Raw genomic sequence first — 26,453 nt, forward strand, 5'->3', positions numbered from 1 at the left:
AGGAACCAAATCAAAGGAACCAAAATAAAGGAACCAAAACAAAGGAACCAAAATAAAGGAACCAAAATAAAGGAACCAAATCAAAGGAACCAAAATAAAGGAACCAAAACAAAGGAACCAAAATAAAGGAACCAAAATAAAGGAACCAAAATAAATGAACCGAAACAAAGGAACCAAAATAAAGGAACCAAAACAAAGGAACCAAAATAAAGGAACCGAAACAAAGGAACCAAAATAAAGGAACCAAAACAAAGGAACCAAAATAAAGGAACCAAAATAAAGGAACCAAAACAATGGAACCAAAACAAAGGAACCAAAATAAAGGAACCAAAATAAAGGAACCAAAATAAAGGAACCAAAACAAAGGAACCAAAATAAAGGAACCAAAATAAAGGAACCAAAACAAAGGAACCAAAATAAAGGAACCAAAACAAAGGAACCAAAATAAAGGAACCAAAATAAAGGAACCAAAATAAATGAACCGAAACAAAGGAACCAAAATAAAGGAACCAAAACAAAGGAACCAAAATAAAGGAACCAAAACAATGGAACCAAAACAAAGGAACCAAAACAGAATAAATCCTTACGTACTTAAAGGAACGATACAAAGGAACCAAAGTAAAGGAACCCAAAGTAACGGGGTATACTAATTCTTAGCAGGCGTCACCAGCGATTAAGTCCTTGTGCCCACGAAGCTTGAGTTATTCTTTCAATTATCGTAAATTACCTGTGTTTCTCTGAGGCTTGTAACAATTACACTTCAGTACAACAAGTGATACTGTTGTTAACAAAAATGTAGTTGGTCATTCTCGTTGTTTTAGTTATTGGTAAACGAGAGGAAATATGAGCCGGTTTCACAGTCCAACACAGCGTCTTCGTAACAGCCCGAACCAAACTATAGAATCCCATACAATCCAAAATGGTGAGGTCTTCGATGCCACACTAAATATACAAGACTTTTCCCGTGTAGTTTCATCAAATTTGTGAACTTAAATATAAACACCAGACACTATACAAGGAAATTTCGAAGGCTCTGGTATTGGTTTGGGAGCTTACTAACCCATCATGGGGAACTGTGAAACTGGCCCACTGTCTTTGGCTTCCGGTGTAACGCTGCGCCCTTAACCTCTGGCCTTAACGCCATCACCATTGACCTGCCCACCCTTCTCATACCGGCAGGCATCCACCCAAGGTCTCAATGCAACCGTCATTTGAGGGCGGAGTGTAATATGCTGGAAGCGGACCCAGACACCTGGCCGTCCTAGTGTTGGGGGGGGGCTTGTTGAGATGCTTGACCTCTAATGTTTTTTTATGAATTCCGTGAAAGGCGAGACTGGTACACCCAAAGCAGGTACTCCGCAAATATTGGAATATAAACAGAATAAAAAAAAGTTCAGTTCTGCTTGAATTCACAGGGAAAGAAAAATTTTTAAAGAGGCGAACCTTGCATCGGTCATATAGTTTCTCTCGTTTACCAATAAATAAGACAACGAGAATGATCAACCACATTTTTTAAGGGGAGAACCTTGCATCAGTCATTTTTTAAGGGAAGAACCTTGCATCAGTCATTTTTTAAGGGAAGAACCTTGCATCAGTCATTTTTTAAGGGAAGAACCTTGCATCAGTCATTTTTAAGGGAAGAACCTTGCATCAGTCATTTTTAAGGGAAGAACCTTGCATCAGTCATTTTTAAGGGAAGAACCTTGCATCAGTCATTTTTAAGGGAAGAACCTTGCATCAGTCATTTTTTAAGGGAAGAACCTTGCATCAGTCATTTTTAAGGGAAGAACCTTGCATCAGTCATTTTTAAGGGGAGAACCTTGCATCAGTCATTTTTAAGGGAAGAACCTTGCATCAGTCATTTTTAAGGGAAGAACCTTGCATCAGTCATTTTTTAAGGGAAGAACCTTGCATCGGTCATTTTTTAAGGGAAGAACCTTGCATCAGTCATTTTTAAGGGAAGAACCTTGCATCGGTCATTTTTTAAGGGAAGAACCTTGCATCAGTCATTTTTAAGGGAAGAACCTTGCATCAGTCATTTTTTAAGGGGAGAACCTTGCATCAGTCAATTTTTAGGCGAGAACCTTGCATCAGTCATTTTTAAGGGAGAACCTTGCATCAGTCATTTTTAAGGGGAGAACCTTGCATCAGTCATTTTTAAGGGGAGAACCTTGCATCAATCATTTTTAAGGGGAGAACCTTGCATCAGTCATTTTTAAAGGGAGAACCTTGCATCAGTCATTTTTAAGGGGTGAACCTTGCATCAGTCATTTTTAAGGGAGAACCTTGCATCAGTCATTTTTTAAGGGGAGAACCTTGCATCAGTCATTTTTAAATGGGAGAACCTTGCATCAGTCATTTTTAAGGGAAGAACCTTGCATCAGTCATTTTTAAATGGGAGAACCTTGCATCAGTCATTTTTAAGGGAAGAACCTTGCATCAGTCATTTTTAAGGGGAGAACCTTGCATCAGTCATTTTTAAAGGGAGAACCTTGCATCAGTCATTTTTAAAGGGAGAACCTTGCATCAGTCATTTTTAAGGGGAGAACCTTGCATCAGTCATTTTTAAGGGGAGAACCTTGCATCAGTCATTTTTAAGGGGAGAACCTTGCATCAGTCATTTTTAAAGGGAGAACCTTGCATCAGTCATTTTTTAAGGGGAGAACCTTGCATCAGTCATTTTTTAAGGGGAGAACCTTGCATCAATCATTTTTAAGGGGAGAACCTTGCATTGGTCATTTTTAAGGGGAGAACCTTGCATCAGTCATTTTTAAGGGGAGAACCTTGCATCGGTCATTTTTAAGGGGAGAACCTTGCATCAGTCATTTTAAGGGAGAACCTTGCATCAGTCATTTTTAAGGGAGAACCTTGCATCAGTCATTTTAAAGGAGAACCTTGCATCAGTCATTTTTAAAGGAGAACCTTGCATCAGTCATTTTAAAGGGAGAACCTTGCATCAGTCATTTTAAAGGAGAACCTTGCATCAGTCATTTTTAAAGGAGAACCTTGCATCAGTCATTTTAAAGGAGAACCTTGCATCAGTCATTTTAAAGGAGAACCTTGCCACAGTCATTTTTAAGGGGCTAACCTTGCATCAGTCATTTTTAAGGGGAGAACCTTGCATCAGTCATTTTTAAAGGGAGAACCTTGCATCAGTCATTTTTAAAGGGAGAACCTTGCATCAGTCATTTTTAAAGGGAGAACCTTGCATCAGTCATTTTTAAAGGGAGAACCTTGCATCAGTCATTTTTAAAGGGAGAACCATGCATCAGTCATTTTTAATGGGAGAACCTTGCATCAGTCATTTTAAAGGAGAACTTGCATCAGTCATTTTAAAGGAGAACCTTGCATCAGTCATTTTTAAGGGAGAACCTTGCATCAGTCATTTTTAAAGGAGAACCTTGCATCAGTCATTTTAAGGGGGAACCTTGCATCAGTCATTTTTAAGGGAGAACCTTGCATCAGTCATTTTAAAGGGAGAACCTTGCATCAGTCATTTTAAAGGAGAACCTTGCATCAGTCATTTTAAGGAGAACCTTGCATCAGTCATTTTAAGGGAGAACCTTGCATCAGTCATTTTTAAGGAGAACCTTGCATCAGTCATTTTTAAGAGGAGAACCTTGCATCAGTCATTTTAAGGGAGAACCTTGCATCAGTCATTTTAAGGGAGAACCTTGCATCAGTCATTTTAAAGGAGAACCTTGCATCAATCATTTTAAAGGGAGAACCTTGCATCAGTCATTTTTAAGGGAGAACCTTGCATCATTTTAAGGGAGAACCTTGCACCAGTCATTTTTAAGGGGAGAACCTTGCATCGATCATTTTTAAAGGGAGAACCTTGCATCAGTCATTTTTAAAGGGAGAACCTTGCATCAGTCATTTTTAAGGGGAGAACCTTGCATCAGTCATTTTTAAGGGGAGAACCTTGCATCAGTCATTTTTAAGGGGAGAACCTTGCATCAGTCATTTTAAGGGAGAACCTTGCATCAGTCATTTTTAAGGGGAGAACCTTGCATCAGTCATTTTTAAGGGGAGAACCTTGCATCAGTCATTTTTAAGGGGAGAACCTTGCATCAGTCATTTTTAAGGGGAGAACCTTGCATCAGTCATTTTTAAGGGGAGAACCTTGCATCAGTCATTTTTAAGGGAGAACCTTGCATCAGTCATTTTTAAGGGGAGAACCTTGCATCAGTCATTTTTAAGGGAAGAACCTTGCATCAGTCATTTTTAAGGGGAGAACCATGCATCAGTCATTTTTAAGGGGAGAACCTTGCATCAGTCATTTTAAGGGGAGAACCATGCATTGGTCATTTTAAAGGGGAGACCCTTGCATCAGTCATTTTTAAGGGGAGAACCTTGCATCAGTCATTTTTAAGGGGAGAACCTTGCATCAGTCATTTTTAAGGGGAGAACCTTGCATCAGTCATTTTTAAGGGGAGAACCTTGCATCAGTCATTTTTAAGGGGAGAACCTTGCATCAGTCATTTTTAAGGGAAGAACCTTGCATCAGTCATTTTAAGGAAGAACCTTGCATCGGTCATTTTAAGGGAAGAACCTTGCATCGGTCATTTTAAGGAAGAACCTTGCATCGGTCATTTTTAAGGGAAGAACCTTGCATCAGTCATTTTTAAGGGGAGAACCTTGCATCAGTCATTTTTAAGGGAAGAACCTTGCATCAGTCATTTTTAAGGGAAGAACCTTGCATCAGTCATTTTTAAGGGGAGAACCTTGCATCGGTCATTTTTAAGGGAAGAACCTTGCATCAGTCATTTTTAAGGGGAGAACCTTGCATCAGTCATTTTTAAGGGAAGAACCTTGCATCGGTCATTTTTAAGGGAAGAACCTTGCATCGGTCATTTTTAAGGGAAGAACCTTGCATCGGTCATTTTTAAGGGAAGAACATTGCATCAGTCATTTTTAAGGGGAGAACCTTGCATCGGTCATTTTTAAGGGGGAGAACCTTGCATCAGTCATTTTTAAGGGGAGAACCTTGCATCAGTCATTTTTAAGGGGAGAACCTTGCATCAGTCATTTTTAAGGGAGAACCTTGCATCAATCATTTTTAAAGGGAGAACCTTGCATCAGTCATTTTTAAGGGGAGAACCTTGCATCGGTCATTTTTAAGGGGAGAACCTTGCATCAGTCATTTTTAAGGGGAGAACCTTGCATCGGTCATTTTTAAGGGGGAGAACCTTGCATCAGTCATTTTTAAGGGAAGAACCTTGCATCAGTCATTTTTAAGGGGAGAACCTTGCATCGGTCATTTTTAAGGGGAGAACCTTGCATCAGTCATTTTTAAGGGGAGAACCTTGCATCAGTCATTTTTAAGGGGAGAACCTTGCATCAGTCATTTTTAAGGGGAGAACCTTGCATCGGTCATTTTTAAGGGGAGAACCTTGCATCGGTCATTTTTAAGGGGAGAACCTTGCATCAGTCATTTTTAAGGGGAGAACCTTGCATCAGTCATTTTTAAGGGGAGAACCTTGCATCAGTCATTTTTAAGGGGAGAACCTTGCATCAGTCATTTTTAAGGGGAGAACCTTGCATCAGTCATTTTTAAGGGGAGAACCTTGCATCAGTCATTTTTAAGGGGAGAACCTTGCATCAGTCATTTTTAAAGGGAGAACCATGCATCAGTCATTTTAAAGGGAGAACCTTGCATCAGTCATTTTTAAAGGGAGAACCTTGCATCAGTCATTTTTAAGGGGAGAACCTTGCATCAGTCATTTTAAAGGAGAACTGCATCAGTCATTTTAAGGAGAACCTTGCATCAGTCATTTTAAGGAGAACCTTGCATCAGTCATTTTTAAGGGAGAACCTTGCATCAGTCATTTTAAGGAGAACCTTGCATCAGTCATTTTTAAGGGGAGAACCTTGCATCAGTCATTTTTTTAAGGGGGGAACCTTGCATCAGTCATTTTTAAAGGGAGAACCTTGCATCAGTCATTTTTTTAAGGGGGGAACCTTGCATCAGTCATTTTTAAGAGGAGAACCTTGCATCAGTCATTTTTAAGGGGAGAACCTTGCATCAGTCATTTTTAAGAGGAGAACCTTGCATCTGTCATTGTTTAAGGAGAACCTTGCATCAGTCATTTTAAGGAGAACCTTGCATCAGTCATTTTAAGGGAAGAACCTTGCATCAGTCATTTTAAGGGAGAACCTTGCATCAGTCATTTTAAGGGAGAACCTTGCATCAGTCATTTTTAAGGGAGAACCTTGCATCAGTCATTTTTAAGGGGAGAACCTTGCATCAGTCATTTTTAAGGGGAGAACCTTGCATCAGTCATTTTTAAGGGGAGAACCTTGCATCAGTCATTTTTAAGGGAGAACCTTGCATCAGTCATTTTTTAGGGGAGAACCTTGCATCAGTCATTTTTAAGGGAGAACCTTGCATCAGTCATTTTTAAGGGAGAACCTTGCATCAGTCATTTTTAAGGGAGAACCTTGCATCAGTCATTTTTAAGGGGAGAACCTTACATCAGTCATTTTTAAGGGGAGAACCTTACATCAGTCATTTTTAAGGGGAGAACCTTGCATCGGTCATTTTTTAAGGGAGAACCTTGCATCAGTCATTTTTAAGGGGAGAACCTTACATCAGTCATTTTAAGGGAGAACCTTACATCAGTCATTTTAAGGGAGAACCTTACATCAGTCATTTTAAGGAGAACCTTGCATCAGTCATTTTAAGGGAGAACCTTACATCAGTCATTTTAAGGGAGAACCTTACATCAGTCATTTTAAGGGAGAACCTTGCATCGGTCATTTTTAAGGGAGAACCTTCCATCAGTCATTTTTAAGGGGAGAACCTTACATCAGTCATTTTTAAGGGGAGAACCTTGCATCGGTCATTTTTTAAGGGAGAACCTTACATCAGTCATTTTTAAGGGGAGAACCTTGCATCAGTCATTTTTAAGGGAGAACCTTGCATCAGTCATTTTTAAGGGGAGAACCTTGCATCAGTCATTTTTAAGGGGGGAACCTTGCATCAATCATTTTTAAGGGGGGAACCTTACATCAGTCATTTTTAAGGGGAGAACCTTGCATCGGTCATTTTTTAAGGGAGAACCTTGCATCAGTCATTTTTAAGGGGAGAACCTTGCATCAATCATTTTTAAGGGAGAACCTTGCATCAGTCATTGTTAAGGGGAACCTTACATCAGTCATTTTAAGGAGAACCTTGCATCGGTCATTTTAAGGGGAACCTTGCATCAATCATTTTAAGGGGAACCTTACATCAGTCATTTTAAGGAGAACCTTGCATCGGTCATTTTTAAGGAGAACCTTGCATCAGTCATTTTTAAGGGGAGAACCTTGCATCAATCATTTTTAAGGGGGGAACCTTGCATCAGTCATTTTTAAGGGGAGAACCTTGCATCAGTCATTTTTAAGGGAGAACCTTGCATCAGTCATTTTTAAGGGAGAACCTTGCATCAGTCATTTTTAAGGGAGAACCTTGCATCAGTCATTTTTTAAGGGGAGAACCTTGCATCGGTCATTTTTAAGGGGAGAACCTTGCATCAGTCATTTTTTAAGGGGAGAACCTTGCATGGGTCATTTTTAAGGGGGGAACCTTGCATGGGTCATTTTTAAGGGGAGAACCTTGCATGGGTCATTTATTTTCTCTCGTTTACCAATAAATAAAACAACGAGAATGATCACCCAGATTTTTGTTAACAACGGTATCACTTGTTGTATTGAAGTGTAATTGTTACAAGCCCCAGCGAAAGACAGGTAATTTGCGATAATTGAAAGAATAGCTCAAACTTCGTGTGTAGCTGGTTGGCAACTCTGAAAGTACCTCATAGACAAAGCCATACTTAAACTTAAAGGGATAAATAAAGGAATGAATTAGTGTATAAATATTCTGGTTTATTGAAGAGTTAATATACAAAGGAAAACACACGAATATTATAAAGGAACACAAAGAAGTTAAAAGCCTGGAAATTAAGTGACCAAATATTAGATGAGGGAATAAGGGAATAAATTAATAAAGGATTGGGTGTAGTTTTTTATTAGGTTGACATACAGAGAAATAAATAAATGGGAAATAATACAGAAAATGGTGAATGACGAAGGAGAGAAAACATAATAACGAAATAATAAAGTAGTAGTAGTAGTAGTAGTAGTAGTAGTAGTAGTAGTAGTGGTAGTAGTAGTAACAGTAGTAGTAGTAGTAGTAGTAGTAGTAGTAGTAACAGTAGTAGTAATGATAATAATGACGAAGCAGGAAAAGAAAACACAATAGTAAATAAAGAAAATAAAACCGTAGAAAATAATAAAGAAAACAATAAATGATAGACACTAAAAATAAAATATAAATAACATAAAAAGGAATTAAGGAATCAAGGACAAATAAATAAGATTGTGTTATATTATTGTTAACACACACACACACACACACACACACACACACACACACACGGAGACAGAGAGAGAGAGAGAGAGAGAGAGAGAGAGAGAGAGAGAGAGAGAGAGAGAGAGAGAGAGAGAGAGAGAGAGAGAGAGAGAGAGAGGAAATAAGGAAGGAAGAAAGGAAGGAAGGAAGGAAGGAGAGAATGTAGGAATCGAAGGAGAAAAGGAGAGAGAGAGAGAGAGAGAGAGAGAGAGAGAGAGAGAGAGAGAGAGAGAGAGAGAGAGAGAGAGAGAGAGAGAGAGAGAGAGAGACAGAGAGAGAGAGAGAGAGAGAGAGAGAGAGAGAGAGAGAGAGAGAGAGAGAGAGAGAGAGAGAGAGAGAGAGAGAGAGAGAGGCTGTAATTTGATATTTGATTGTCACCCAAGTTGTTTTTAAATGTCTGTTGTTCATATTTATTTGTTTGTTTGTTCACTTTTTTTTTTATTTATTTATATATTTATTTATTTATTTCCTTATTTATCTTTTGTTTTTTGTTTTATTTTTTTGGTCATTTGAATTTTGTCCTTCAAAAGACTACCACTACTACTACTACTACTACTACTACTACTACTACTACTACTACTACTACTACTACCATTGTCACCTCCCCCCACTACTACTACTACTACTACTACTACTACTTAACACATTAGGATCAGTTTACTATAGAGGATTGAACCCCCTTGTTATGATCATTAAACTAACAGGATTAAAACTAAACTAAGAGAATTAACTAAGCAAGGAGGATTAAGTAAAAGGAATCAAGCCTTAACAAAGAGGATTAAAGCTAAACAAAGAGGATCAGCGTAACACAAAGGATCGAATCGCTTCCGTTACCCACCATTAACTAAATAAAACGCCAAACTATTAGAATCAAAGCTAAATGAAGAGGATTAAGACTAAACTAAACTAGAGGCTAAACACAAGGGATCGAATTGCTTTTATCTCACTCTAATTAGCACCACAGGATCAGCTAACTCTAAGGAATCGAACCCCTTTTGTCACACTGCAAAACTAACAGAATCAGGAATAAACAAAGGGGATCGAAAACATAGGGCTGCACATAAGGGATCGAGTCGCCTTTTTCACACAACGGGATCAGCAAACTAGAGAGGATTGAACCCCCTTTGTTGTTGACGCTAATATCATGGGATTGAGACGAAGCATACAGAATAACGGCTGAAAAAGGAGGATTATGTAAACAGAATCAAGACTAAGTAAAGATAATTAAAGCTGAACACAAAGGATCGAATCGCCTAAACTAATATAATAAAAAATAAACATTGAGGATTAAATAAACAAGGGGGATTAGATACACAAAATGAACGCTTGACAAACAGAATCAAGGTTAAACAAAGAGAATTAAAGCCAGACAAAAGAGGATCAGCTTAAAAACAAAGGGTCGGATCACCTTCCTTACCCCACATAGCTAAACATAAACCCCCCCAAAACAGGATCGAAGTAAAACCAAGAGTATTTAAGCCAAGCATAGAGGATCAGATGGACACAAAGGATCGAATTGCCTTCATCACTCACTATTGAGCACAACAGGATCAGCTTTATAGAGAGGATTGAACCCCCCTCCGTTTTTTATGCTAAACTAATGTAGTAAAACAAAACTAGGAGAATTAAGCCTAAATATAGATAATTAACTGGGCAAAGAGGATTAAGTAAACAGAATCAAGGGTGAAATAACGGAATCAAGGGTAAACGGGGAGGATTAAGATAAAACAGAAGAGGATCGAATCGCTTTCTCGCAAACCACAAGAAACACTAACCCCAAACTTAGAGCATCAAAGTTAAATGAAGAGGATTAAGGCTAACTAAAGAGGATCAACTGAATGTAAAAGGATCGAATCGCCTTCGTCACCCCTCTTTTTTTTATGGTAAACTAATGTTGTAAAACAAAACTAGCAGAATTAAGCCTAAATATAGATAATTAACTGGACAAAGAGGATTAAGTAAACCGAATCATGGGTGAAATAACAGAATCAAGGGTGAACGGGGAGGATTAAGATAAAACAAAAGAGGATCAGCTAAACATATAGGATCGAATCGCCTTTCTCACTCACCACAAGGAAACATAACCCCAAACTAATAGCATCAAAGTTAAATGAAAAGGATCAAAGCTCACTAAAGAGGATCAACTGAACATAAGGGATCGAATCGCCTCCGTCACCCAACATAATCAAACATAAGCGCCAAGCTAACAGAACCAAAGGGTCTGAGGGCCGCTGTCACAGTCACGTTCGTGTGTGTTGATCGTCGCCATGATCGCCGCCGCCAACAAGAAATCCGCTTCCACAGTCGTCTTTCGCGGCGCTGTTTGTTTGCATCACCAGAGACTGGCGCCTCTGGTGACGGAGCTCTGGTGGCCGCGGGGGCTCCCCAGTGGAGCTTACCAATGACATTTTTTAGAAGAATTTGAATGACACGAATTCACTTCACTTGCTGACCAGTAAACATCCTGCTGAGAATTTCAATTTGATTACTTGAATGTTTATTGTTGCAAAATACACAACAAAGTGAAATGCCTGAATTTTCGCTTTACTCCACTCCCACACGACCACCGCGTGTAACGAAACACACGAGAAATTAATCCAGACAAGGAAAGGTTTGCCGGCGCCGGGGATCGAACCCGCGACCAGCGTAACGGGAGAGCCACTCCTTTACCAGTCGGCCAAAGAGGTACCCCCCTGGCAGGGGGAGTTATGGGAGGCTCGCCCAAAAGGCTTAGTCGCCGCGGCACTACAAAAGGAGAAGGGAGACTGTAACACGCGTCACCATGATATTCACCTGTCACGCCTCCTTGGCCAAGCTCTCGTATTACTCTAGATGGCCTCGTGTGTGTGCGTGGGGCACACATATAACGAAGTCAGCCATGTTACGTAATGAATAAATGTGAAGCCTGCTAAATAAGTGTGAATAATGAACAGATGTAATGAACAGAGGTGAAGAGTCTGTCTTGCTGACACCTGCTAGATAATAGAACTTTAATACTTGTCACCATTACGAAGTAAACTTTCACCTGTTATCCCAAGGAAATATTAGGCCACCAGCAGAATGGACCGTATTGGCTATACAGGCAGCACCACATGTGGCCACTCAACTCCAAGCTTTATTTTCCATAGAGTTCAAGTTATAGACTAGAGTGGGTCTGAGGCTGTCTCAGGGATACACGGCCATGATGTCGCCGTCGCCCCAAGGCGATGATTGCACACACTTCACTCCTGCCCGATTTCAGTTTTTCTCCATGTCAAATAGTAGAGTCAGGAAATCGGATAGGAGTAAAGTGTGTGCAGTTGTTGGCTTGGAGCGGTGGCGGCACCAAGGCCTTGTATCCTGGGGGCAGCCTCAGACGCACTCTAGTGCATTACTTGAGTTCTATGGAAAGTACTGCTTTGACAGTTCACTGAGTGGCCACGTGTGGCGCTGCCTGTATAGCCAATACGGTCCATTGAGCGGTGTGTATCAGCGAGACACTCAACATTTTTTCATCATATTTATTCTTCACAGTCATTCTTCATATTTATTCTTCACGTTTACTTTGTACGTTTATTTTTCACATTTATCCTTCATAATCCTCCGCTCAGCTGCTGTAATGCTGACGCTCCCCGCCGCTCCGGCACACCAACACTGCCGAGTCACGCGCCTTCGTCCTGTCATGACCGTCACCACGCTGGTCGTCGCTGACACCACGAAAACAGCGACTATGAAAGCGGATCGAGGCGGTGGTAACGGCTGCTGCCAGGATGGTCGGGCCTTTGGTTAGGGTGCGTACCAGACCACTGTGAAAGCGGCCCTAAGACCTAACAAAAGGGATCACCGTGACACCAAGGATCCAGTCGCCTTCCCCACCCACCTCCATGATGTGTTTGACGCCTAAAGGGTCGGGAATCCTCTTCTGCGACTTGATATCCTTGAGCAGCGCCGTGAACCAGGTGCAGGGGACCCAGTAGGTGTTGAACTCCTTGTTAGGCACCAGCTTGTAGATCCCCAGCTCCGTGGACGTCATGAACCCTGAGGGAGACGGGGGAAGATAGACGGGGGAAGGAGAACTAGATAGATAGATAGACAGATAGATATATAGACGCACGTGAAGAAAGAGTGATAGAAAGACGGAGAAACAGAAATAGAGGTAGATAAGAGAAGGAGAGAGAGGTAGATAGGAAGAAGTAGATAGATAGATAGATATGTAGACGCAAGTAAAGGAAGAGTGATAGACAGATGGAAAAACAGAAATAGAGGTAGATAGAGAAGGAGAAAGAGGTAGATAGGAAGAAGTAGATAGATAGATAGATAGATAAGTAGATGTAAGGAAATAAAGAGTAAATGGCAGACGGAAAAATAGAAATAGAGGTAGATAAGAGAAGGAGAAAAAGGTAGATAGGAAGAAGAAGTAGATAGATAGATAGATAGAGAGAGAGAGAGAGAGAGAGAGAGAGAGAGAGAGAGAGAGAGAGAGAGAGAGAGAGAGAGAGAGAGAGAGAGAGAGAGAGAGAGAGAGAATATAGATAGATAGATAGAGAGAGAGAGAGAAAGAGAATGTAGATTGATAGATAGATAGATAGAGAGAGAGAGAATGTAGATAGATAGATAGATAGATAGGTAGACAGATAGATAGAGAGAGAATGTAGATAGATAGATAGATAGATAGAAAGATAGATAGATAGATAGATAGAGAGAAATAGACAGATAGATAGATAGATAGATAGATAGACAGACAAATAGAAGGAGAGAGACAGACAAACAGAGATAAACAAAACACACACACACACACACACACACACACACACACACACACACACACACACACACACACACACACACACACACACACATCAGGAAGCAGACAGCGGGTAGGAGGCAGATAATATAAGAGCGGGAGTTTTTTTGTGGTCACCCCGTTTTTTGCACGCGTGTCCCCTTGACTAGTGAGGTGGGTGATTCCCGGGAAGTATTTTGCGGCCGTGGACGGAGAGGGAAAGGAGAGGTAAGGCGGAAGAAACAATGGCTGGTATTACGAGACCCTTTGCAATATCACATCAGCTATTTCTAAAGGTCAAAGAGGGGGTCAGTCGGGTTCTAATGTGTGTTTCTTAGGTTCACGGTACAGAGGAAGGGTCACACTACCACCAGGGTCATAAAACTACTGGAAATGCCCACAACTCCTACGAAAGCCTTGTCAAATATGTGTTTCTTAGGCTCACGATACAGAGGAAGGGTCAAACTACCACCAGGGTCATAAAACTACTACTGGAAATGCCCACAACTCCTACGAAAGCCTTGTCAAATGTGTGTTTCTTAGGTTCACGGTACAGAGGAAGGGTCACACTACCACCAGGGTCATAAAACTACTACTGGAAATGCCTACAACACCCACGAAAGCCTTGTCAAATGTGTGTTTCTTAGGTTCATGGTACAGAGGAAGGGTCAAACTACCACCACGGTCATAAAACTACTCCTGGAAATGCCCAGAACACCCACGAAAGCCTTGTCAAATGTGTGTTTCTTAGGTTCACGGTACAGAGGAAGGGTCAGACTACCACCAGGGTCATAAAACTACTGGAAATGCCCACAACTCTTACGAAAGCCTTGTCAAATGTGTGTTCTTGGGCGGCGAAATGTCTTTTAATACGCCCCTAGCCCCAGTTCGTCTGTTTGCAAAGCCTCTCGTTTATCCCAGTGATAGTTTTAAGGGGCTATCACACTGGGCAAATGTTTCGTGGATCTTCAGTCAAACCACGATTTCCGCTGGCGTGGTTCTCATATTTCCGCGGTTTTCTGACGTGTCCACGATCTTCCAAAGCTACGGTAGAGTTCACCGAAGGACGACGGTATTACTCACCATCATCATCAGCAGCAATCACAAGAAACAAATGAGAACAACGCCAACGGAAATCGTGGTTTGACTGAAGATCCACGGAAAATTTGCCCAGTGTGATAGCCTTAACCCGTCCGCTGCGATTGGCACGGATTTGGCCCTCACTGGTAGCCTGGTAACATATAGTCCCAGGTCTTTCTCTGCCTCTGTGGTGGATAGTGGAGTGTTTCCCATGTGGTATTGGTGTGCTGGTGTGCTGGACTTCCCCTCCCAAGTTATAGGCTTTACATTTTTCTTCACTGAATTGTAGCAGCCACTTATTGCTCCACTCCTGTATCTTGGTGATGTCTTCTTGTAGGTGGCCTTGGGAAACAGTCGAAGTGGGGGTCAGATCCTTTTAAGAATATAGACTGGATTGTTTCGTGATCCCAGTGATAGTTTTACACGACTTCTGCGTCTTGAAACGGGAAAGTCACCCATGAAAACCCGGTTAATTCTCTCTGTGGCCCGATATGACTGTTTGAAGAGCCTCTCGTGGAAATTGCTGGACTTTTCATGAACTGTTTCGTGATCCCAGTGATAGTTTTACACGACTTCTGCGTCTTGAAACGGGAAAGTCACTCTTGAAAGCCCGGTTAATTCTCTCTGTGGCCTTGGGTAATAGTCTTAATTGAAACTCGTGGAAATTGCCGGGATATTCATGGAGTATTCTGTGATGCTGATATATAGTTTCACACGGCTTTTGCGTCTTGAAGGAGAAAATCACCAGCCATGAAATCCCGGTTAATTCTCTCTGTGAACTTGGGTAATAGTCGTAATTGAAACTCGTATAAATTGCTGGGGTATTCATGGACTATTCTGTGATGCTGAGAGTAGTTTCATACGGCTTTTGCGTCTTGAAGGAGAAAATCACCACCCATGAAAAGCCGGTTAATTCTCTCTGTGGGTTTGGATAATAGTCGTAATTGAAACTCGTGTAAATTGCCGGGGTATTCATGGAGTATTCTGTGATGCTGATATATAGTTTCACACGGCTTCTGCGCCTTGAACCGGGAAAGTCACCCATGAAATCCCGGTTAATTCTCTCTGTGGCCTTGGGTAATAGTCGTAATTGAAACTCGTATATATTGCTGGGGTATTCATGGATTGTTCTGCGATGTTGATAGTAGTTTCACAGAACGAGAAAATCACCAGCCATGAAAACTCACCTAACCTTCTCTGTGGCCTTGGAAACTAGTCGCAACTTTGAGAGAGTGTTAATGATTTGTTTACATAGACAGAACCCTAAACTGCATATCCGTTCCCTTATATACAATGCCAAACAACCTCATATATCGACAACGCAAACCTTGAGAGAGTGTTAATGATTTGTTTACATAGACAGAATCTTAAACTGCAGACCCGTTCTCTGATACTCAACGCCAAACAACCTCATATATCGACAAGGGAAGATAGATGGGGGAAGGAGAAGTAGATAGATATTCAATGCCAAACAACCACATATATCGACAAGGGAAGATAGATGGGGGAAGGAGAAGTAGATAGATATTCAATGCCAAACAACCTCATATATCGACAAGGGAAGATAGATGGGGGAAGGAGAAGTAGATAGATATTCAATGCCAAACAACCACATATATCGACAAGGGAAGATAGATGGGGGAAGGAGAAGTAGATAGATATTCAATGCCAAACAACCTCATAATATATCGACAACACAAACCTTGAGAGAGTGATAATGTTTTGTTTACGCAGGGGAGCCCGAGACGTTGAAGAAGACAGAGATAGAAAGATAGAAACAAACAGAGAAACAGGTACAGAGTGATCCCATTGGTAGTTTGTCCCGTCTTCTGGATCATGAACGGGAATTAAAGTCACCCATGAAAATCCAGTTAATCTTCTGTGGCCTTGGGAATAGTCGTAATAGGAACCAGACACGTGTAAGAATATGGACCTGATAACCTTACTTTTTTGTATTGATTTTTGTTTTACTTATTTTGTTTTACTTGTTTTGCTTTGCGTGGACTGAGAGTGAAGTAGAAAGTAAAGGAGGAAGAAACTATCAGGCTTACTTATATGTTATGTTACTACTTATACACACACACACACACACACACACACACACACACACACACACACACACACACACACACACACACACACACACACACACACCTCCCTTCATTTCTTCCTTCCCTTCTTTCCTTCCTTTCTTCCTTCCTTCCCACATTCCATTTTTCCTTCCTTCCTTCCTTCTTTTCTTTGTTTTATCTTTTCTTTCTTTTTCACTTTCATCCTTTCATCACGCATTCTCTCCCTTCCTCCCTTTATCATTCCTTTTCTTCCTTCCTTTTCTCCCCCCTCCACCCCTCGCAGACGCCCCCTTTAAGAGCCCTCCCTCTACCCCGAACGCTCCCCTTAACAACTCTCCCTCTGCCGCGAACGCTCCCCTTAACGGCCCTCCCTATACCCCGAACGCTCCCCTTAACAGCCCTCCCTCTGCCGCGAACGCTCCCCTTAACATCCCTCCCTATACCCCGAACGCTCCCCTTAACAGCTCTCCCTCTACCGCGAACGCTCCCCTTAACATCCCTCCCTATACCCCGAACGCTCCCCTTAACGGCCCTCCCTCTACCCCGAACGCTCCCCTTAACGCACCGGCCTCCACCAGATGGTCCAGGGTCGGGAAGCGCTTCTTGAGGGGCGAGGAGATGGATCGCAGGATGAGGACGAGGGACAGGTTGATGTAACGGGCAAGGGTGCGCCTCATCATCCGGCCCTTCTCATCGTAGCCAGTGACGTGCAGGGCGATGGCGTGGATGAGTCTGTAGAGGAGAGAGAAAGAAGTCTTGTTAGGTAGTTAGGAAAAGAGATGAGTAGAAACAGATATCGAGAAAGAAGATAGGGATAGAGAAGATAGAGACAAAGAAGTGTTGTTATGTAGTTAGGAAAATAGATGAGTAGAAACAGATATCGAGAAAGAAGATAGGGATAGAGACGATAGAGACAAAGAAGTGTTGTTAGGTAGTTAGGAAAGAGATAAGTAGGGATGGTTGGTTAGAGAAAGAATTGGGTAGTTATATAGGGTGAGTTAAAAGGACAAGGAAGACTAGGAAGTTGAAGAGGGAGAGAAGAAGGGTCAGATTGTTAAAAGAGAAAGAGATAGATACTTAGCTAAAAGGAGATAGATGTTTAGATAAGGAGGGAGATAAATGGTTAGGTAGTTAAAGAGTTAAGGAGATGGTTTGGTAGTTAGAAAGAGAGGGAGAGAAGAAGGGTCAGATAGTTATAAGAGAAAGAGACAGATGCTTAGCTAAAAAGAGATAGATGTTTAGATAAGGAGGGAGATAACTGGTTAGGTTGTTAAAGAGGGAAGGAGATGGTTTGGTAGTTAGAAAGAGAGGGAGAGATAGATGTTTAGATAAGGAGGGAGAAAACTAGTTAGGTTGTTAAAGAGGGAAGGAGATGGTTTGGTAGTTAGAAAGAGAGGGAGAGATAGATGTTTAGATAAGGAGGGAGAAAACTGGTTAGGTTGTTAAAGAGGGAAGGAGATGGTTTGGTAGTTAGAAAGAGAGGGAGAGAAGAAGGGTCAGATTGTTAAAAGAGAAAGAGATAGATGCTTAGCTAAAAGGAGATAGATGTTTAGATAAGGAGGGAGATAACTGGTTAGGTAGTTAAAGAGGGAAGGAGATGGTTTGGTAGTTAGAAAGAGAGGGAGAGAAGAAGGGTCAGAGTGTTAAAAGAGAAAGAGACAGATGCTTAGCTAAAAGGAGATAGATGTTTAGATAAGGAGGGAGATAACTGGTTAGGTAGTTAAAGAGGGAAGGAGATGGTTTGGTAGTTAGCAAGAGGGGGAGAGAAGAAAGGTCAGATAGTTTAAAGAGAAAGAGACAGATGCTTAGCTAAAAAGAGACAGATGTTTAGATAAGGAGGGAGATAACTGGTTAGGTAGTTAAAGAGGGAAGGAGATGGTTTGGTAGTTAGAAAGAGAGGGAGAGAAGAAAGGTCAGATTGTTAAAAGAGAAAGAGATAGATGCTTAGCTAAAAAGAGATAGATGTTTAGATAAGGAGGGAGAAAACTGGTTAGGTAGTTAAAGAGGGAAGGAGATGGTTTGGTAGTTAGCAAGAGGGGGAGAGAAGAAGGGTCAGATAGTTAAAAGAGAAAGAGATAGATGCTTAGCTAAAAAGAGATAGATGCTTAGATAAGGAGGGAGAGAACTGGTTAGGTTGTTAAAGAGAGAAGGAAATGGTTTGGTAGTTAGAAAGAGAGGGAGAGGTGCTTAGGGGGTTGCAGAAAGAGAGAGAACTGGTTAATTAGAAAGTGCAGAGATGGTTAATTAGTTAGAGGGAAAGATAGATGTTGTTAAGTTGTTAGTGATAGAGATGATTAGGTGGTTAGATACAGTTAGGCAGTTAGAGAAAGACATTGAAGATTAGGTGGTTAGATACAGTTAGGCAGTTAGAGAAAGACATAAAAGATTAGGTGGTTAGATACAGTTAGGCAGTTAGAGAAAGACATAAAAGATTAGGTGGTTAGATACAGTTAGGCAGTTAGAGAAAGACATAAAAGATTAGGTGGTTAGATACAGTTAGGCAGTTAGAGAAAGACATAAAAGATTAGGTGGTTAGATACAGTTAGGCAGTTAGAGAGAGAGAGAGAGAGAGAGAGAGAGAGAGAGAGAGAGAGAGAGAGAGAGAGAGAGAGAGAGAGAGAGAGAGAGAGAGAGAGAGAGAGATAAAAGATTGTTAGGAAAAGAGATTGATGAATAGTTAATGATAGAGTTGGTTAGGTAGTTAGAGAAAGAAAGGGAGGGGGTAGTTAGAGAGAGAGAGAGATAAATGGTTAGCGAGTTAGAGAGGTGGTTTGATAGCTGGAAAAGAAAGATAAAGAGTTAAGTAGTAAGAAATAGTTATGTTGAAATTGGTTAGACATAGAAAGAGATAATAGGTAGAGATAGGCTTGCAAAAGACATAGGTAGAGATAGGTTAGCAAAAGACATAGGCAGAGATAGGTTAGCAAAAGACATAGGTTGAGATAGGTTAGCAAAAGACATAGGTAGAGATAGGTTAGCAAAAGACATAGGTTGAGATAGGTTAGCAAAAGACATAGACAGAGATAGGTTAGCAAAAGACATAGGCAGAGATAGGTTAGCAAAAGACATAGGTAGAGATAGGTTAGCAAAAGACATAGGTTGAGATAGGTTAGCAAAAGACATAGGTTGAGATAGGTTAGCAAAAGACATAGGTAGAGATAGGTTAGCAAAAGACATAGGTAGAGATAGGTTAGCAAAAGACATAGGTTGAGATAGGTTAGCAAAAGACATAGGTAGAGATAGGTTAGCAAAAGACATAGGTAGATATAGGTTAGCAAAAGACATAGGTAGAGATAGGTTAGCAAAAGACATAGGTAGAGATAGGTTAGCAAAAGACATGGGTAGAGATAGGTTAGCAAAAGACATAGGTTGAGATAGGTTAGCAAAAGACATAGGTAGAGATAGGTTAGCAAAAGACATAGGTTGAGATAGGTTAGCAAAAGACATAGGCTGAGATAGGTTAGCAAAAGACATAGGTAGGGATAGGTTAGCAAAAGACATAGGCAGAGATAGGTTAGCAAAAGACATAGGTAGAGATAGGTTAGCAAAAGACATAGGTAGAGATAGGTTAGCAAAAGACATAGGCAGAGATAGGTTAGCAAAAGACATAGGTAGAGATAGGTTAGCAAAAGACATAGGCAGAGATAGGTTAGCAAAAGACATAGGCAGAGATAGGTTAGCAAAAGACATAGGTAGAGATAGGTTAGCAAAAGACATAGGTTGAGATAGGTTAGCAAAAGACATAGGTAGAGATAGGTTAGCAAAGACATAGGTAGAGATAGGTTAGCAAAAGACATAGATAGAGATAGGTTAGCAAAAGACATAGGTAGAGATAGGTTAGCAAAGACATAGGTAGAGATAGGTTAGCAAAAGACATAGGTAGAGATAGGTTAGCAAAGACATAGGCAGAGATAAGTTAGCAAAAGACATAGATAGAGATAGGTTAGCAAAAGACATAGGTAGAGATAGGTTAGCAAAGACATAGGTAGAGATAGGTTAGCAAAAGACATAGATAGAGATAGGTTAGCAAAAGACATAGGTAGAGATAGGTTAGCAAAAGACATAGGTAGAGATAGGTTAGCAAAAGACATAGGTAGAGATAGGTTAGCAAAAGACATAGGTAGAGATAGGTTAGCAAAAGACATAGGTAGAGATAGGTTAGCAAAAGACATAGGTAGAGATAGGTTAGCAAAAGACATAGGTTGAGATAGGTTAGCAAAAGACATAGGTAGAGATAGGTTAGCAAAAGACGTAGATAGAGATAGGTTAGCAAAAGACATAGATAGAGATAGGTTAGCAAAAGACATAGGTAGAGATAGGTTAGCAAAATACATAGGTAGAGATAGGTTAGCAAAAGACATAGGTAGAGATAGGTTAGCAAAAGACATAGGCAGAGATAGGTTAGCAAAAGACATAGGTAGAGATAGGTTAGCAAAAGACATAGATAGAGATAGGTTACATAGACATAGGTAGAGATAGGTTAGCAAAAGACATAGATAGAGATAGGTTACATAGACATAGGTAGAGATAGGTTAGCAAAAGACATAGGCAGAGATAGGTTAGCAAAAGACATATATAGAGATAGGTTACATAGACATAGGTAGAGATAGGTTAGCAAAAGACATAGGTAGAGATAGGTTAGGAAAAGACATAGGTTGAGATAGGTTAGGAAAAGACATAGGTTGAGATAGGTTAGCAAAAGACATAGGCAGAGATAGGTTAGCAAAAGACATAGGTAGAGATCGGTTAGCAAAAGACATAGGTAGAGATAGGTTAGCAAAAGACATAGGTTGAGATAGGTTAGCAAAAGACATAGGTAGAGATAGGTTAGCAAAAGACATAGGTAAAGATAGGCTAGCAAAAGACATAGGTTGAGATAGGTTAGCAAAAGACATAGGTAGAGATAGGTTAGCAAAAGACATAGGCAGAGATAGGTTTGCAAAAGACATAGGTAGAGATAGGTTAGCAAAAGACATAGGTAGAGATAGGTTAGCAAAAGACATAGGTAGAGATAGGTTAGCAAAAGACATAGGTTGAGATAGGTTAGCAAAAGACATAGGTAGAGATAGGTTAGCAAAAGACATAGGTAGAGATAGGTTAGCAAAAGACATAGGTAAAGATAGGTTAGCAAAAGACATAGGTTGAGATAGGTTAGCAAAAGACATAGGTAGAGATAGGTCAGCAAAAGACAGGCAGAGATAAGTTAGCAAAAGACATAGGCAGAGATAGGTTAGCAAAAGACATAGGTAGAGATAGGTTAGCAAAAGACACAGGTAGAGATAGGTTAGCAAAAGACATAGGTAGAGATAGGTCAGCAAAAGACACAGGTAGAGATAGGTTAGCAAAAGACATAGGTAGAAATAGGTTACAAAGACATAGGTAGAGATAGGTCAGCAAAAGACACAGGTAGAGATAGGTTAGCAAAAGACATAGGTAGAGATAGGTTAGCAAAAGACATAGGTAGAGATAGGTTACATAGACATAGGTAGAGATAGGTTAGCAAAAGACATAGGTAGAGATAGGTTAGCAAAAGACATAGGTAGAGATAGGTTAGCAAAAGACATAGGTAGAGATAGGTTACATAGACATAGGTAGAGATAGGTTAGCAAAAGACATAGGTAGAGATAGGTTACATAGACATAGGTAGAGATAGGTTAGCAAAAGACATAGGCAGAGATAGGTTAGCAAAAGACATAGGTTGAGATAGGTTAGCAAAAGACATAGGCAGAGATAGGTTAGCAAAAGACATAGGTTGAGATAGGTTAGCAAAAGACATAGGTTGAGATAGGTTAGCAAAAGACATAGGCAGAGATAGGTTAGCAAAAGACATAGGTAGAGATAGGTTAGCAAAAGACATAGGTAGAGATAGGTTAGCAAAAGACATAGGTAGAGATAGGTTAGCAAAAGACATAGGCAGAGATAGGTTAGCAAAAGACATAGGCAGAGATAGGTTAGCAAAAGACATAGGCAGAGATAGGTTAGCAAAACACATAGGCAGAGATAGGTTAGCAAAAGACATAGGCAGAGATAGGTTAGCAAAAGACATAGGCAGAGATAGGTTAGCAAAACACATAGGCAGAGATAGGTTAGCAAAAGACATAGGTAGAGATAGGTTAGCAAAACACATAGGCAGAGATAGGTTAGCAAAAGACATAGGCAGAGATAGGTTAGCAAAAGACATAGGCAGAGATAGGTTAGCAAAAGACATAGGCAGAGATAGGTTAGCAAAAGACATAGGCAGAGATAGGTTAGCAAAAGACATAGACAGAGATAGGTTAGCAAAAGACATAGGCAGAGATAGGTTAGCAAAAGACATAGGTAGAGATAGGTTAGCAAAAGACATAGGCAGAGATAGGTTAGCAAAAGACATAGGTAGAGATAGGTTAGCAAAAGACATAGATAGAGATAGGTTAGCAAAAGACATAGATAGAGATAGGTTAGCAAAAGACATAGATAGAGATAGGTTAGCAAAAGACATAGGTAGAGATAGGTTAGCAAAATACATAGGTAGAGATAGGTTACATAGACATAGGTAGAGATAGGTTAGCAAAAGACATATATAGAGATAAGTTACATAGACATAGGTAGAGATAGGTTAGCAAAAGACATAGGTAGAGATAGGTTACAAAGACATAGACAGAGAGAGATTAGCAAAAGAAATAGGTAGAAATAGGTTAGCAAAAGACATAGGTAGAAATAGGTTAAATATACATAGGTAGAATTAGGTTGGGAAAAGAATTACGTGATTAGATAACATTTGAACATTTGAACATACAGTCAGACTCATTTTACATTATGTTGAATTTGCTATATAACATTTTGATTCGGCCAGCCTCACTGATACCGTGTCTTTTTAAATTCAAGATAGATAGAGAGAGAGAGAGAGAGAGAGAGAGAGAGAGAGAGAGAGAGAGAGAGAGAGAGAGAGAGATTATTAATATTATCACTTTGATCATCTTTCTTTTATGACTTCTACTGTTACAACAAAAACAACAACAACAACTACTACTACTACTACTACTACTACTACTACTACTACTACTACTACTACTACTACTACTACTACTACTACTACTACTACTACTACTACTACTACTACTACTACTACTACTACTACTACTACTACTGGTCGTGATCGTAGTGGTAGTAGTAGTAGTAGTAGTAAGTCAGTGGGACAAAACGGTGTGGTGCGCTACTCTGTGTGTGTGTGTGTGTGTGTGTGTGTGTGTGTGTGTGTGTGTGTGTGTGTGTGTGTGTGTGTGTGTGTGTGTGTGTGTGTGTGTGTGTGTGTGTGTGTGTGTGTGTGTGTGTGTGTGTCACTTTGGCACCGGCAGTATAGCAGGTGCCAGCCTTGTAAGGGGGTGCTGTGTCCCCCCTTTACCCCCCTCCCCCTTCCCCACGCCACTACTGCTACAACTACTACTTTTGTTACTGCTACTTCTGCTACTCCTGCCCCGCTTAGCCTTCTACTACTACTACTACTACTACTACTACTACTACTACTACTACTACTACTACTACTATTAATACTTATTTTCTTGTATTTGCTTTCACATTATTATTATTATTATTATTATTATTATTATTATTATTATTATTATTATTATTATTATTATTATTATCATGAGTATTCGATGTCTTATATATTAGCATTATGATTGTCAATATACTTTTTTCTTCATATTTTTCTTGTTCATGTTGTTTTTCTTCTTTATCATCATCATCTTCTTCTTCTTCTTCTTCTTCTTCTTCTTCGTTTTCTTCTTTTTCTTCTTGTACATTTTATTGGTTCTCATGATTTCTTTCTTCATCAGCGTGTCATATTAAGAACATAAGATCGTAAGGAGTCTGCACGAGGCCGGTTGGCTCATATAAGACAGCTCCTGTGAACCTAACCCCACCTTCTTCACTGTCCATGAATTTATCCAACCTCTCCTTGAATGTGTCTATGGCATTGGCACTCACAACAAAGGGAATCTCTCAGTAAAGGAGCAGACAGCAAGCTTACACCCTCGGCCCACCTCCTGCACCGCTAACCCCGCCTGCCCTGCCCATCCATGACTTCCTATCCTTCCTGTCTATCCTTATATCTATTATCTGTTATGTCCTTTCCTCGAGGCTGTCTATCGTGTTTGCACTCACCACATGACTGCCAGGCCTGTGACACTAATGATTTTGTATTGCTTAAATGATTGCAACTACTACTACTACTACTACTACTACTACTACTACTACTACTACTACTACTACTTCTATTACCTATAGGAACGTAAATTCAACTCCTGAAAAAAATATTATGGAAAATCAATCATTATTATTATTATTATTATTATTATTATTATTATTATTATTATTATTAAGGAATCTTGTCCGTGAAAAAGCTGTTATCTGATGGTGTTGGTTACTGTGGTGATTGTGGTGGTGGTGATGAGTGGTGGTGGTGGTGATGGTGGTGGTGATTGTGGTTGTGATGGTGGTGGTGGTGGTGATGGTGGTGGTGGTGGTGGTGGTGATGAATGATGGTGGTGTTGGTGGTGGTCATGGTGGTGGTGGTGGTCATGGTGGTGGTGGTGATGATGAATGATGGTGGTGGTGATTGTGGTGATGAATGATGGTGGTGGTGGTGGTGGTGAATGGTGGTGGTGGTGGTGGTGGTGAATGGTGGTGGTGTTGGTGGTGGTCATGGTGGTGGTGGTGATGGTGATGGTGGTGGTGGTGGTGGTGGTGGTAGTGGTGATGAATGATTGTGGTGATGAATGGTCGTGGTGGTGGTGGTGTTCATGGTGGTGGTGATGATGGTGGTGATGATGGTGGTGGTGGTGGTGGTGGTCATGGTGGTGGTGGTGGTGGTGGTGATTGTGGTGATGAATGATGGTGGTGGTGGTGATTGTGGTGATGAATGATGGTGGTGTTGGTGATTGTGGTGATGAATGATGGTGGTGGTGGTAGTGGTGGTGATGGTGATGATGGTGGTGGTGGAGGTGGTGATGAATGATGGTGGTGGTGGTAGTGGTGGTGGTAGTGGTGGTGGTAGTAGTGGTGATGACCGAGGCTGGTAAAAACACACATCACTATACTGTCATGTCTTATTAATGGTGATGATATTGGTGGTGGTGGTGGTGGTGGTTTTGGTGACGCTGCTGGTGGTGGTGGTGGTGGTGGTGAGAGTGGTGGTGCATGGTGTCGGCTGCCAAACACACACGATACACCACACACACACACACACACACACACACACACACACACACACACACACACACAGAATAATTATACTCTCAGTTATTATTATTATTTTATTATTATTATTATTATTATTATTATTATTATTATTATTATTATTATTATTATTAGTAGTAGTAGTAGTAGTAGTAGTAGTAGTAGTAGTAATAGTAGTAGTAGTATTTACCAGACATAAAGGAGACGAGCTAGAGAGAGTGAGAGAGAGAGAGAGAGAGAGAGAGAGAGAGAGAGAGAGAGAGAGAGAGAGAGAGAGAGAGAGAGAGAGACGAGTGCAGACAGACAGACAGACAGACAAGCGGAAAGATAAAAAAAAAAAGCACTAGTAATTTATTGCAAGGAGGAGGAGGAGGAGGAGGGAGGCGTTGGAGGAGAGAGGGGTTGGATTCGCTATGCAAGGTTGACTAAGGAGGGAGGGAGGGAGGGAAGGAGGAAGAGAGGGAGGGAGGGAGGGAGGAAATGCTAGGAAGATTAACGAGGGGGGGAGGAAGGGAGAGAAGCGAGGGAAGGCAGGAAGGGGTGGAGGGAGGAAAGAAGGAAGGTACGAAGAGAGAGAGAGAGAGAGAGAGAGAGAGAGAGAGAGAGAGAGAGAGAGAGAGAGAGAGAGAGATTCGGGGATTATTAAAATATGAAGAATGAGATTTATGAACATAGAAAAAGTTAAATAAAGAGATAAAATTAAGTTCTTAAATAATATTGTAATTCTTCCCCTCTATATATTCCTTCCTTTCCCTTTCCTTCCCTTTTCTTCCCCTCCTTCCCCTTCCTTCCTCTCTCTTCCTTCCTCCAGCCCTTCCTTCCACTCTTCCTTCCTCTTCCTCTCTCTCTTCCTTCCTCCTTCCCTCCCTTCCACCCTTCCCTCCTTCCTTTCTTCCCTCCTTCCTTCCTTCCCTTCCCCTTCCTCCTT

At 40.8% G+C, this 26,453-nt stretch overlaps 1 protein-coding gene across 2 annotated transcripts in view; it reads right to left on the reverse strand.

Annotated features, from left to right (window-relative positions):
• The window catches only part of LOC126992696 (bestrophin-2-like), a 113,336-nt gene that overhangs the window by 51,243 nt on the left and 35,640 nt on the right, over positions 1–26,453 (reverse strand). For both annotated transcript variants that reach the window (XM_050851508.1, XM_050851509.1), the window contains exons 3-4: positions 16,875–17,041; positions 12,255–12,412 (exon numbers count right to left, since the gene is read on the reverse strand). In XM_050851508.1, coding sequence (XP_050707465.1) covers positions 12,255–12,412; positions 16,875–17,041 — 325 coding nt within the window. The remainder of the gene's footprint in view (positions 1–12,254; positions 12,413–16,874; positions 17,042–26,453) is intronic.

Source organism: Eriocheir sinensis, unplaced genomic scaffold (assembly GCF_024679095.1).
Source record: "Eriocheir sinensis breed Jianghai 21 unplaced genomic scaffold, ASM2467909v1 Scaffold5, whole genome shotgun sequence".
NCBI lineage: Eukaryota > Metazoa > Arthropoda > Malacostraca > Decapoda > Varunidae > Eriocheir > Eriocheir sinensis.